We start from the raw sequence: 14,419 nt of genomic DNA on the forward strand, positions 1-14,419 counted from the left end.
AGATATTCTCGCAGTGTGTAGTACTACTAGAGGTTTGTGTCTTCCAAACACAAGAATTTTGATAAATTTTATATTATCTTATTCCAATCAAAAGAGACAAAAACATCATGATTATTCTGTATTGAATGTATTCCTGATAAGAGAGAACTTCCATTTTCACTAGACACAAAGGAATCCAATTCTCTGCTTACACATACCCTATGCTTATAAAAAAAATGACAAAATTGCCTTCTGACTTCAGATATTTCAACCTTGGTTTTCCTTTACCACCTACAAATGTCCAGTGTCAAGTACTGGATGGAGCAGGGGCTCATACTGTGACATGGCCCTAGGCCAGCCGTGGGCAAACTACAGCCCGCAGGCCGGATCCGGCCCGTTTGAAATGAATAAAACTAAAAAAAAAAGACCATACCCTTTTATGTAATGATGTTCACTTTGAATTTATATTAGTTCACACAAACACTCCATCCATGCTTTTGTTCCGGCCCTCCGGTCCAGTTTAAGAACCCATTGTGGCCCTCGAGTCAAAAAGTTTGCCCACCCCTGCCCTAGGCCCTTCACCTTGTGCCCAGAAGCCAGGAAAGTGGGCTCTTTGGGATGATTTTTCTGGAAGCCATTTCTGCCCCAGAATGGCTCACAGTGCCTTACCATACCTGGGCGTGACTATGAACCACACATATCTGTTACACTAAACCAGAACTAAACATCCTCAGCTTAAGTTCACCTTAGCTGGGTCCCAAAAGCTTCCTGACACTAACATCATGCTCCTGATAGGAACCAAAGTGTGACAGAGGGAAGCCTGAGGGCGAGAAGAACGTAGTCTTGTCCAAATGTGGTTACATATGTTTCGTAAGTTTTACAGAGACAGACGACCTCTTCCAGGAGTTTGGAGGTGTCCTGAAGCTTAACGTTCATTAGTTCCACCATAACTCCATCCCTGGTAGGCAAGTTCATAACCTATGGATTTCTTCTCAGGGTCACAAAGAAAATGTTCCAAATGTAGGTCATGAAAGGGAGCCTGGCTGGACTGAAAACCACTGGCCTACATTTTACAGACAGAGAAAGGGCCAGAAGAAAGGGAAACAGAGGCCTACACAGAGGAAGTTCCCAATGGACTTTTCCTTCAAAACGGACCAGACTAACATAGAGGTTAAAAAACAACAACAGAATAGCAAGTGTCTGATCAAAATTAAAATGTGTGTTCTAAACACTGGACTGAACATTGGAAATAGTGCAGTGTCAGAAAATTCAGATCATTTTGGTAGCCATTCCTATAGGCCAGTGTTTCTCATAATCAGAGATTTGCACAATTTTTAATGAAAAAAAATCTACATTTTTATTGGTGATAATCTTAAAAAATTAATTTAAATATATTATGACTCATTCAGATGAGTCATTGCTACTTGATTTCAGTGCCTACATTAGCATTTTTTGTTTACAGTTTACAACTGCATCCAGTGACTATCAAATGAAGTCTCGTTGCACCTAAGAACATGCTTTAGAACAGTGAAAAGTGGAGAGAAGACTGAACCAACATGAGGCCCATCACAAAAACCTCAGAGACAGATGTCGGGCGTTTATCTGAGGCATTTCTTGAGATAAACTTTAACTGTGTAAGTGTTCGGCCAGTTAAAGTAGTTGCCAGCAAAAAGACTACCTAATGGGCACAAAGCTTATCAGCACACAGGACACTGTTACTTACAAAATTCCTGGTGCCGTGGGACAGGCTTAAAGGGAGCTCCCAGAGCTGGCTTCCTCTGGTGGCAGCAGCGGCGCCTTCCCTGGCTGGCTGGGCAGGTCAGGAACCAAGTTTCAGTTTTAGGGCGGCATTGCCTTCAGAGATATCTCCCTGTACACGCACAGCCAGGATCCATCTGAGGCCCCACCTTTGTCTGTCTTCTGCACGGAGTGGAGCTGAGCGGAGTCGGGAGGGGAGGGGGACTGCGCCCAAGCTGAAGGTGATCGGCGAAGATAACTTCCAGGGATCAGAGCCACCAGTGCAGTGCAGGGGTCAGAGTGATCAGCGACGACCAGGCGTCCAGCGATCAAGCCATGATCAACTCGAATGGTGTTCGGGGACCCTTTAAATAGCCTGTAGCACCCACGGCAGGCCAGGGGCAGTAGGGGGATTCTGAAAAACAAAATGCATAACAAGATTTCAAGTTTAACATTCGTTCCAATGGGCATATTAGTAAACAAACTTCACTCTGGGGAGGGGGAGGAGTATATGTTATTAGATATATGGTTATCAGGGTAAGTCACTGTAAGTCAGCAAAGTTCAAATCTTTATTAATGGAATGCACACGCCTCAGGCAGTGGGGAGTGTGTCCTGAATATCACACTTTAAGTTTCAGGAAAGTTAATTTAAATATTTTAAAACCTTTTTTAATATTTTAAGCATTTTTAAACATTTCTATATTTTACCACAACAACAGACAACAAGTAGGGTGATTACCAGAGGGGAAAGGCAGGTGGGGGGGCGGTAGGAGAGGGTAAAGGGGAGATAAATGGTGATGGAAGGAGACTTGACTTGGGTGGTGCAACAAGCAAGTCTATTGGTGCCATTTTCCCAAAGAGCTCAGATGAGAGCATTTTTTAGCAATGCATTATTTTTTCATTAAAGCATGCACGTTGTTTTTTATACATACTGTTACACACTAATAGACTACAGTATAATTTAAACATAACTTTTACCTGTACTGGGAAACCAAAACTATTGTGTTACTTGATTGCAACATTTGTTTGCTGGCAGTGGTCCGGAACGACCCTGAAATATCTCTGAGGTATGCCTGTACAGATATACATCAGAAGGTGCCTTTTGTTTGTTTGTTTTGGCTGAAAATTTAAAATGAGAAAGGGGTGAGAACCAAGTGCTCTTAAGGCTATATAATCCAATGCAAGAAGAAATACAGTAAAGATATGACCAAATAGGTAAACAAAAACCTACCAGGTAGTAACAAGGCAGAGAATTAAATCCGAGTGGTGTGATAAAGAGTGAATTATTTAGGTTAATACTAAGTAATTCATACTAAGATGATAGCTGCAGTAGAATCTCTCAACAACCTCAAGTTCACTAAATCATCAGGTTAAATGATATTCACCACCCTCTCTGCAGAACAGGTGGGCAGGTGCGTACTCTATGCTAAATGACCACCACTGGTAAGCGTCTCTGTAGTAGGAATAGCAGGAGTGAGCAGTACCATGGAATCACGGCTCAAGAGAGTTTCTGGGCAGAGCGTGATTAACAACGCTGACCGCATCAGCGTTACCAAGTAGGGGGAGACGGATGAATTTGGTAATTAGAAAAGTGTTGGTGTAATCCCCGTCTTCCAGGGTCTGTATCAGCCACGGAAGTAAACTCACTAAAGTGATCAATCTCTGAGGCTTTACTCAAACTCATCAGATAACGCAAAATGCTAATTCGTTCACTTTTAATGATAAATACACCAGACCAGTCTTTTCTGTCTGGTTTTGCTTCCTGATGGATATAAATAACTTAGTCTATTAAAATGCATGTCAGAATGTTACTGCTCCATTCTTACCCTATCAAAGCATGTATCCCAATAAATGAATGCTGCCTCTTGTCTTGCTCCTCATCACATACTGTGTGTGTGTTTGAGTCATTGTGCTTTACCTGATGCTTAGCACAGTGCAGGGCATATTTAGATTTTTAATAAATAATTAAGAGATATAAATAAGCTATTAACTCATGACTCTATCATGATGTCACACCCAATAAATCATTCTCCCCTTAGAGACAATTTTCATTTTTTTTAATGCTCTCTTGAAGAGCACTAGAGACATGTTAGACAACTCTTTTCTCTGATTGTTCATTATTTATGAAAACGATTGATCTTGTCTTTGTATTTGTACTTAGGAAAATGATCACCCAAAACCATACTCTTCAATTAATTCCTATGGTAATTAGTATCATAGAATATTGTCTTTTATGACTAATGGCCTGCCTGCCCTATTGAGATACGTAAAATATAGGAAAGATATGTTCTTCTAATCTTTTTTTGTATTATTCTAACCACAGGATATTAACTATAAATTTAATTAACTGGAAATACAATATAATAAAGTCACCAAATGGAAAGGAAGATAAATTCCTTGTGCTGCTAATTCTGGTTTATAGGTACCTTTCACCGCAGTCACATGGCTGAAGAGAGTCTTCTTTGACCTGCTTGTCACAGTCTCTTTGTCAACAAACACTTTACTTCATTTTTAAATCTTTATTGTTGAAAGTATTGCATATGTCCTCATTTTCTCCCCATTGACCCCCCCTCCAGCCCTCCCCAGGCCTTCACCACCTTATTGTCTGTGTCCACGGGTTACGCATATATGCACACACGGTCTTTGATTGATCACTTCCAACCCACCCATCCTCCCCCGCCTTCCTACAGAGATGACATTCGAGATTTGCACTCTGTGAACAAATACGTTAGTCTTTTCAGAACCTGCAAGCAGTGTGCTTCTCTATGGCACCTCTGTAGCGTGTACTTGGCTGCATGGATTAGTTTAATGTGTGTTACTCAGAATTCGTGACCAGCATAAAAGAAAAGTGAGGGAAACTTGAAGAATGTTTAGACTGTGCATCGCTCTTTTTTGTTCTGGACACCATCGTTTACCCCTTATTTCTAGAGCTTTTATTATTTCTGCTTAGAGAATTGCTTTAGTGTTCAGGCATCACTCCCACAACAACCTATATTTCTACCATCTTACATCTCTGCTAATTATAAACCATAGGCTTGCTGGCTTATGACTATTTGTAGTCATATGTCATCAACAGGTCAAAAGTGAATAGTTTTGGGTGTTTTTTTTCACTGACTGTAATAAAATGTATACTAGAAAGGGGATCCAGGTTTGAATTCCTATTCTATTCAGTTCTACCTTGCACTCTTATCCTAATTGACAAAAAACTTCTTCAATCAATCAATCAATCAATAAATAAATATCCATGGAATAAATGTAGAAGAAATGACATGATTAGCAAAACACTGTTTGCAAGCCTTAATAAAAAATAATTCAGACAAAGTCATCAAAAGATGAAATAATAAAAGATTGATGGGATAAATTTGAATAGAGCATCAAGCTCTTGCAACATGAAACACTGATCAATTTAGCATTGCTGAGAGTGAAATAATCAAACAATATCTGCCTCTTGATTAGTGTTGCCAGATAAAATACAAAATGCCTAGTTAAAAATGAATTTCAGATAAATAATTAATAATTTTTAGTATCAATATGTACCTCGCAATAGTTGGGATATACTTATCTTGAAAAATTATTTATTGATTATTTAAAATTCAAATTTAACCGAGTATTCTGTATTTTTATTTGCTAAATCTGATAACCCTGTTTAATGTCATGCAAAATTTTCTATAGTAATATAGTATAATATAGTTTATAGAATATATAGTTTAATATAGTTAACATAATTTAATAAATCAAACTTGCATCTAATTAAGCTTTTAGAACTAACTTCCAGTCTACAGGAAATACAGGATATGAAGAACAAATTAAATGATACGATGAGTAAATAGATATGCAGAAGGTGAGACTTTGACCTAGTTTTAAACATGTCAAAGAAATTTTAAAAAGGTGGGGGAGAGTGGTAGTGGCCCAGCCATGCTCAAAGCAATGAAGAATGACCTTATCCCCGGGCGATATTTGACAAAATTTAAATACAGTTTTAGTTTTCTCCAATTTAGTGTGGGCAGGGGAGAAGATGCTTCTGACATCCAGTGAATAGAAGCCAAGGATACTACTAACCACCAAACATCTTACAACACACAGGACAACCTCCCCTGTTCACCTCCTCCCCGCCTCCACGCTCACGACAAGGAGTTTATGTGCTGGTGAGGATGTGATGTGGAGGAAGGGATCCCTAGTGCATGACTGGGAATGCAGACTGGTACCTTGGAAAACAGTGTGGAGTTTCCAAAATTAAAAATGGCATTGCCATTTGACCCAGTGAACCCATTTCTAGGACTATTTCCTAAGAATCCTGAAACACCAGTCAGAAAGAATATATGAACGCCTGTGTTCATAGCAGCATTATTTACAAAAGCTAAGATCTGGAATCAGCCAAGTGCCTCTCCATAGATGAGAGGACAAAAGAGCTGTGGTATATTTACACCATGGAATACTATGCAGTTGAAAAAAAGAAAGATATCTTACCCTTTGGAACAACATAGAGGGACCTGAAGATTGTTATATGAAGCAAAATAAGCCAGTCAGAGAAACACAAAGACCACATGATCTCACTTGTATGTGGGACCTAGTGCACAAAATAAACTGACAAACAAAATAGATCCAGAGACGTGGAAGCATGGAACAGACTGACGGCTTTCAGATGGAAGTAGTGGGGGGACAGATTAACCAAAAAGCTTATTCTCTGCATAGATGCAGAGCTCATGGTGAGGTCCTGAGGAGGGGGCGGGAGTGGAGAGGAGGGGGTCGATGGGGGGAAAAGGAGACCTTGGTAATACTCCCAACAATAAAGATAAATTTAAAAATAAAAGTTAAAAATAACAACAAAATGTCAGTAGTGCCACTATTGAGAAACCTGTAGACTAAAAGAGACTTTAAAGACTTAACAACCACATGCAATGGATGGTGCTTGTTTAGATATTTAAACCGCACTGTAATATAGAGCAATCCTATGATTAAAGGCAAGGCAGCTATTTTAAAATGACAAAGTAGAAAATTGTTTATTGATATAAAGAAGGTTCTCCATACATTGTTAGGAGAAAAAAAATGGGTATAAGAAGTTTGCTAAACTTCATTTTGTTAAAAAGGACAAAAGAATACAAAAATAATTATCTGATTTTTGGCATAAACCTAAGTGTACGTGTGTGTAAACAGATACACACATATGACTGCCTGGAGAAAAGATTTGAGACAATTTATCAAAATGTTAATTGTGTTGATATTTCTAAATTGGAGATCATAAATGATTTACGTTATCTTGCTTTTTCTCTTCTGTGTTTTCTAAAGTGAACATAAATTACTTTTTTAATTAAAGGGAAAATAGGATTATTTAATTTATTTATTAAATCTTTATTGTTGAAAGTATTACATATGTCCCCTTTTTTCCCCACTGACCTCTTCTAGCCCACCCCCATCCCCCGCCCCAGGCCTTCACTACCCTACCGTCTGTGTCCATGCCTTCTGCATGTACGCATACAAGTTCTTTGGTTGATCTCTTCCCACCCACCCTCCCGTGCCTTAGCCTCTGATATTCAACAGTCTGATGCATTCTTCCATGTCTCTGGATCTATTTTGTTCATCAGCTTATTTTACTCATTAGAAAATAGGATTATTTTAGACAGAAAATTCTCAGTCTGGTTTGAAGATCATTATAGCAATCTCGTTTTACAGGGTATGGCTAACATGGCTCCTCAAACATCTCCTGTGGGTACAGAGATCATCTTAATGCAGTTGTGCTGAGCCAGAAACTGAACTTGATGGAGCAGTGATCTATTGCTGTTTCATTTTCTCTCCAGCAAAATCTGTGAATGAACTGGAGGGAACATGAGGAATAGGTCTGCTGTTGCCAAGAATGGGAGGCTAACGTGTATATCCAATGAGACTTAAGAAAATTGGCTGTAGGCTGAAGCTCTAGCCCCTATAACCTCTGCTTGCCTCCATCTTTTTTTTTTTAATCGTTACCTGAGGATATGTTTATTGATTTTAGAGAGGGGGGAAGAAAGAGAGAGAGAGAGAGAGAGAGAGAGAGAGAGAGAGGAAAGAAACATCAATCAGCTGTCTCTCATATGCTCCCCATCAGGGATCAAACCTGCAACCTAGATATGTGCCCTGACCAGGAAGGGAGCCCGCAACATTTCAGTGATGCTTCAACGAAATGAGCCACCCAGCCAGGGCGCCTCATCTTATTTGAATAAGCTTCAGGAAGTTGGTTTCTCTCCAATCCTAAAAAATCTAAAATTGGGGTTTGCTCTGTGTAAGCTTATTAAGCACTCCTAGAGGTTTTCTTGATTAAAACTCAGTGCAGTGCTAGTTTCTCAATCCCCAGTAGTGAGTACTAGTAACCACATGCAGCCTCCCTCTCATCTGCTCCCCGGGTCCTAATGAAACCTGTGAGACATGCTCTAGGGTCCCTGCATTCTACCTCTTAGTGCCCGGAGGGGTTTTCAGAGGCGAGTTCCCAGGAGGCTTGAGGCAAAGAGATTTTCTCCTCTCGGGGGGGGGAAAATAAACACCCAAAGCTCCTGAAATCTGGGGTTTAAGAGACCGCATTTTTCCTGCGCCACTTCCCCAGCCAGAGAAACCAATGCCCCAGCCTCAAGGAGTTCAGCAATCATTTGCAGTTCTCTCTGAGGCGAGGGAAAGCTGACTTTTCCTTGCTTTCCTGGTTCTGGCTTCCACCACAAAGAGCTTTCCTAGGCTTCCTCGGAACAGATGCAGCCCCTTTCCTTCCTCCTAAAGATCACTATCCGGAAAGTGGCTCCTCCTTCCGGTTGCCAAGGTCAGAAGCAGGGAGTTGCTGTTGGCAGAACTAAATGAAAATGGATGCCATGTAGAGTTTCCAAAGTCTTATTCTTCTCCCTCTATGGTTTTCAGTGTTTGGTTGTATTGATTCTCATGTCCATTGATATTCCATTTCTTTATGCTCATCTTGCTGTGGGTATGGATTCAAGGACATGAAATTTAGCAGACATGATAATGATCTTCAAATATTTTAAATACTATCTGGCTGAAAAGGAAACAGAAGGTAGGCTACTGTGGGGAGGTGGAAAGTTGTAGGCAGACAGATATTGAATCAATATGATGTAACATTTTCTAAGAATTAAGGCCATTCAAAAATAGAATTAATGGCCGAAACCAGTTTGGCTCAGTGGATAGAGAGTTGGCATGCGGACTGAAAGGTCCCAGGTTCGATTCTGGTCAAGGGCATGTACCTGGGTTGCTGGCACATCCCCAGTGGGAGATGTGCAGGAGGCAACTGATCGATGTTTCTCTCTCATAGATGTTTCTAACTCTCTATCTCTCTCCCTTCCTCTCTGTAAAAAATCAATAAAATATATTTTTAAAAAACAGAATTAATGACAGTATATCTACATGGATCTAAATGGAATATTATGCACCATAGAAAATAAAGTGTGAGATAGATTTATAGTACTGTTATGGAAAGTATTCAAGAAATAATATTTAAGTGAAAAAAACCATTTGCGAATTGGTGTGTCCCATATAATTTCATTTGTATAAAATTGAAATGATATGGAAATGTGCATAATTGTACATAGAAAATTTCTAGGCAGAAATAAATAAATTTAAAAAACAAACATGAATTATGTTTCCTTCTGGACTAAAGAATGCAAATTACAGAAGGAGAAAACTAACTTTCTCATTTATACTCTACAGATGGCTTTTTCCCCCTTAAGCATTTTTATTAAAAAAAAAAAGCCTAGATTTATATTTTTAAGTAAACTTAGTATCTTAAAGAAAACAAAACAAAAAAAAGGGCATTAACTTGAAAGATAATGAATTTCCAATCGTTGGAAGCACTGAAGCAGAATTTGGTGAACTATTTGTGAGGAAAGCTGGGCTTTTAAAATTACCCCCTAACTCTAAGTTTCTATGATTCAGTTCTAATGAAAGAACTTAAGGCGACAAAGAATATGAGTTTCCCCAGCTTGCTTCCAACTGGAAGGATTTGAATAATGAAATGGATAAGATTAACCCCTTGCCCAGGAGTGCTCGTCAGGTCTAAGCAGAAAATGATTTCCCTAGAACGTAATAATTTTTCATATTTTAAATTGTGGAGAGATGTTTTAGGCTAAAGACCCAGAATATAAAGCAACAGAAAATGGTGTCAAATGCTGCGTCTCTCAGTGACATGATTTCAGGGCCGGAGGCTGCGTGTGGTCTCAGTGATCAGGATCACATTGCAGTCCTAGTGCTGTCCCGCATCAGGTCTTTGCCACTTGATGAGTCATTGTTTTCCTGGGGAGTGGAGGGGCGGGGGTGATGAGAGAGGAACGGAATTGCAGTAACGCACACGCATAGGTCAATCTTTTCTCTTCCGTAGCCTGGATGAGTTTTTCTTTCCTTTTAGTGTAGGTGGGATTGACTTTCCTCTTCCATAGATCTGAGTTTTGTTCCATAATAAATTATGAGCCACAGTAAAGCAGGAACGCTTAAGGACCAGCTTATTCCCACATCCCGGAGGGAAATTAACACATGCATATTATACTGTACATTTTCCTCTAAATTTTGAAATGGTTTATATTTTTTTTTGTTCTTAAAAATCCGCAATAAGGAAATTTCAAACTCTGACCTCACCCAACTACTTATATCTCACTTAGTAATACCCAGAAATGACCCTGTGGTTATTAAAAGTTTTAGTATTTTTTCATCATGGATTTTTGCATTAAGGTTTAAAAGCTATTGTATTAAAACTGTATTCATCTTGATTACTGACTTTTTTGGAGCTCCCTTAAATTTTACACTCACCACCCTTACTTCCAGCACTGATCAGAAAGGTTTTCTTTCTACCAACCACAATCTTTCTTTAAAAGTTGAAGTTCATTTCCTCCCGACGTGGTCCTGAGGTGCTCAAATTGCTATAAATGCCTGTTCTGTCAACTTTCCTGTCTGAACCATAAATTAACCCCCTACTTTCACTTTTTTCTCCTCAGTCCTCTCTGCAATCTCGTAATAGAGTTCCATTTTGGAACAGAATTATAAAATTTGGCTGTGTTAAGAAGAAAATATGTATTATACACAGAGAAAGATAACTTAAGATTCTCCATTTAATACCTAGAACAAATTATTTTTAGCATTTTGGTATATTTGTTTCCAGCCCCTTTTTTATGGCAGCTGTGCCATTGAATGCATTACCTTCATTTTTTTCTTCCTTCTTTTTCTTTTCTTTATATCATTTTTACAAAATTATGGTCTATGTATCTTTGTGTCTACCTATGTATCTATATAACTATGTATGTATGGCACATAGTTCCCATTAAATGAATATGATATAATTTATTTAATCATTCCATTTCCATTTACATTGTTTTTGGTTTTCATTATTATAAACTAGAAGCCCAGTGCACAAAATTCATGCAAGGGGCTCAGCCCTGGTAGCTGCAGTGGCTGCCTCGGCACTCACAGCCCTGGCTTCATCCAGAAGGCTGTCCAGAAAGATGTTCGGTATTACACTTTTATTATTATAGATGATATTATAAAACCCTCTTACACATGCATCCTGATACATATCTCTGATTATTTCTTTAAAATAAATAATTGGAAGTGAAAATATAAGCCAAGGAGAATGGGTATGTGTTATAATATTTTACCTACTTATATAGGTAATCCTAAAAATTTTCCCATTTTCTTAATGATTTTCAATTTTTCCAATGTATTCCTCAATGTAATCTCATTCCCAGTGTAACGCAAATGTATTAATACTTGTTAATAGAGACCAAAATAGCCTTCTTTTTTATCTGTTCACACTGGCCTTAGAATTAAAAGATTGAATCTATGATTTTTTAAATTTTGGACAAATCACCTAATCCTAGGTGTCTTAGATTTTCCATCTGCAAGATGAAGATAATAATTACCTAACACACGGGATTGTTATGCTGTTAAGTAATATATGTAAAAATGCTTTATAAACTAAGAAGTGCAATAAGGGACTATTATTTTTTTGTTGTTATCATTGTTAATTTTTTAAATGAGAACTTTGTGATCCCCAATTAATCCTCAAATAGAAAATAGGACAGATGTGCAAACTGCTTTCCCCAGATACCCAGTTTATAATGCTGAAGAAATTAGAAAGGAGAGTTCAGAGTAGTGAGTCAGACTACCTATAAAAATTCATATGCAAGCACAAGCTACAATACACAGAGAAATAACACATTTTAGGAGAATTAGTTACAGAGCAACATTAGCAATGGAAAGGGCCTGGATTGATAGGATTGAGAAGACTTTCTGTGAAAGAGGAGACTGGAGTAAAGTATTGACTAAAGAGAAAAACATGCTTCATTAAAAACCAATGAAAGTTATTAAGAAAAAATCTCTCTCTCTCTCTCTCTCTCTCTCTCTCTCTCTCTCTCTCTCTCTTTCTCTCTCTCTCACACACACACACACACACACACACACACACAAACAAACAACTCATAGACACAGACAACAGTATGGTAAATCACCAGAATGAAAGGGGGTTGGGAGGAGGTAAAAAGGGTAAAGGGGAGGTAAAATGAAGATGGAAGGAGACTTGATTTGGGTGGTAAATACACGATACAATATACAAATAATATTCTATTGAATTGAACACCTGAAACCTATATAATTTTATTCACCAATGTTGTCCCAATAAACTCAATAAAAACTTTTTTTTTTTTTTCAAAATGAGGAGGGCGGTCAGGTTTGAGGCTATTGAATGATTTGTGAAAATGGTTTATGAAAGATGCAGACAAGTGGAACAGGGAGAAAGCAAACACTTATCTGTTACTTGGCAACTTAGAAGGGAAGATGTTTAAGATAAAAATTGTGCTTTAAACAAAGTAGAATAGATTAGCAAATTTGTTTTAGGTAAACAAAACCATGCAACTGTAATCCAGGAGAAAATGCTTTTAAAATTTAACTATGCATTTTCTATTTCTTTAGCCTCAGTTTTCCCCTAACACCTGTGTTCTCACTCATCAGGAAATCTGTTCTCATCCTTCCTTCTACCTTATCACAACTCTGTGCATTCTTCTTTACTGTTATGCATAAATCTGCATACATGGAATTGCTTCCTGATTGTGTTTTTCTATCTTTACCTGTTAGTGAGCAGTAGTCTCCATTTCCCTGGCATCCATCCAGGAGCAGGTTCTTATTATCTACTCCTAGAGTTCTGCTCAAACTATTGGGCACGGATGTATACTGACTGATTGGCCTAAATCTCCAGCTTCCTGATGTGGAATTTATCAATGAAGAGAGAGAACTACACAGTGGTGAGTGAATTTTTTTTCCAGGGATTTTCCAGCTTTCATGAACACAAGCTTATTCTATTTGCAATATTTCTCACCTTGTACGTTTTAACCCTGGCTGGCAATGTCATCATTGTGACAATTATCAGTACTGATCGCCACCTTCACACCCCCATGTACTTCTTTCTTAGTATGCTTTCAACTTCAGAAACTATGTACACATTGGTCATTGTACCACAAATGCTCTCCAGCCTCATAGGACAAAGCCAATCCATCTCCTTGGCTGGCTGTGCCACCCAGATGTTCTTTTTTATCACTTTGGCCATCAACAACTGCTTTCTACTCACAGCAATGGGGTATGACCGCTATGTCGCCATCTGCAAACCTTTGAGGTACACAGTCATCATGAACAAGAAAGTGTGTGCCCAGCTGGTTTGGGGGGCCTGCAGCATTGGCCTGCTTGTGGCCATCATTCAGATTTCCTCTGTGTTCAGGCTGCCCTTTTGTGGCAAAGAGGTGGCCCATTATTTCTGTGACATCCGCCCAGTTATGAAACTCTCCTGTGCTGACACCAATGTACATGACATAATTAATTTTATCATCAGCTCCCTTGTCATTGTGGTGCCCATGGGTTTGGTCTTCATCTCCTACATCCTTATCATCTCCACCATCCTCAAGATTGCCTCAAGTGAGGGCCAAAAGAAGGCTTTTGCAACGTGTGCCTCTCACCTCATCGTGGTCATTGTCCACTATGGCTGTGCCTCCATTGCCTACCTCAAGCCTGAGTCGGAGAACACCAAAGATCAGGATCAGCTGATCTCAGTGACCTACACCATTTTTACTCCTCTCCTTAACCCTGTGGTATATACTCTGAGAAACAAGGAGGTCAAGAATGCCCTTCACCGTGCTTTCAGCAGAAAACCTCTTGTCTAGGATCTTAGGTGGTTTGACATATAACCTATCATACTCTGGGTATGTTTGCAATTTTTAAAAAAATGATCTTATTTTGATTTTGTATGTATCTGTCCATTTTCCCATCACCATTTGTTGAAAAAACTATGTTTATCCAATTGTATATTCTTGCATCCTTTGTCACAGATTCATTGACCATATAGGTGTGTGGTGTTTTTTCTTCTGGGCTCTCTATTCTGTTCCATTGATCAATGTGTTTGTTTTCATGCCAGTACCATGATGTTTTGATTACTATGGCCTTGTAGCGTAATTTGAAATCTGGTAACGTCATACCTCCAATTTTGTTCTTCTTTCTCAATATTGCTTTGCTATTCAGGGTCTTTTGTGGTTCCATGTAAATTTTAAAATTATTTGTTCTAGTTCTGTGAAAAATTCCATAGGTATTTTGATAGAGATTGCATTGAATCTATAGATTGTTTGGGGTAATATGGATTTTAAGGAGGTTAATTCTTTTTATCTGTGAGCATGGTATATACTTCCATTTATTTGTATCTTCTTCAATTTCT

At 38.6% G+C, this 14,419-nt stretch overlaps 1 protein-coding gene across 1 annotated transcript; it reads left to right on the forward strand.

The window, feature by feature from the left end:
• The first annotated feature begins 12,941 nt into the window (after positions 1–12,941).
• On the forward strand, positions 12,942–13,874 carry LOC138995966 (olfactory receptor 10J1-like). Its single transcript, XM_070396805.1, has one exon. It carries the CDS (start codon positions 12,942–12,944, stop codon positions 13,872–13,874), a length of 933 nt encoding a protein of 310 aa, XP_070252906.1.
• Positions 13,875–14,419: the final 545 nt, after the last annotated feature.

This window comes from Myotis yumanensis, unplaced genomic scaffold (genome assembly GCF_028538775.1).
Source record: "Myotis yumanensis isolate MYYU_CA2020_CCGP unplaced genomic scaffold, mMyoYum1.0.hap1 SCAF_17, whole genome shotgun sequence".
Classification (NCBI taxonomy): Eukaryota; Metazoa; Chordata; class Mammalia; order Chiroptera; family Vespertilionidae; genus Myotis; species Myotis yumanensis.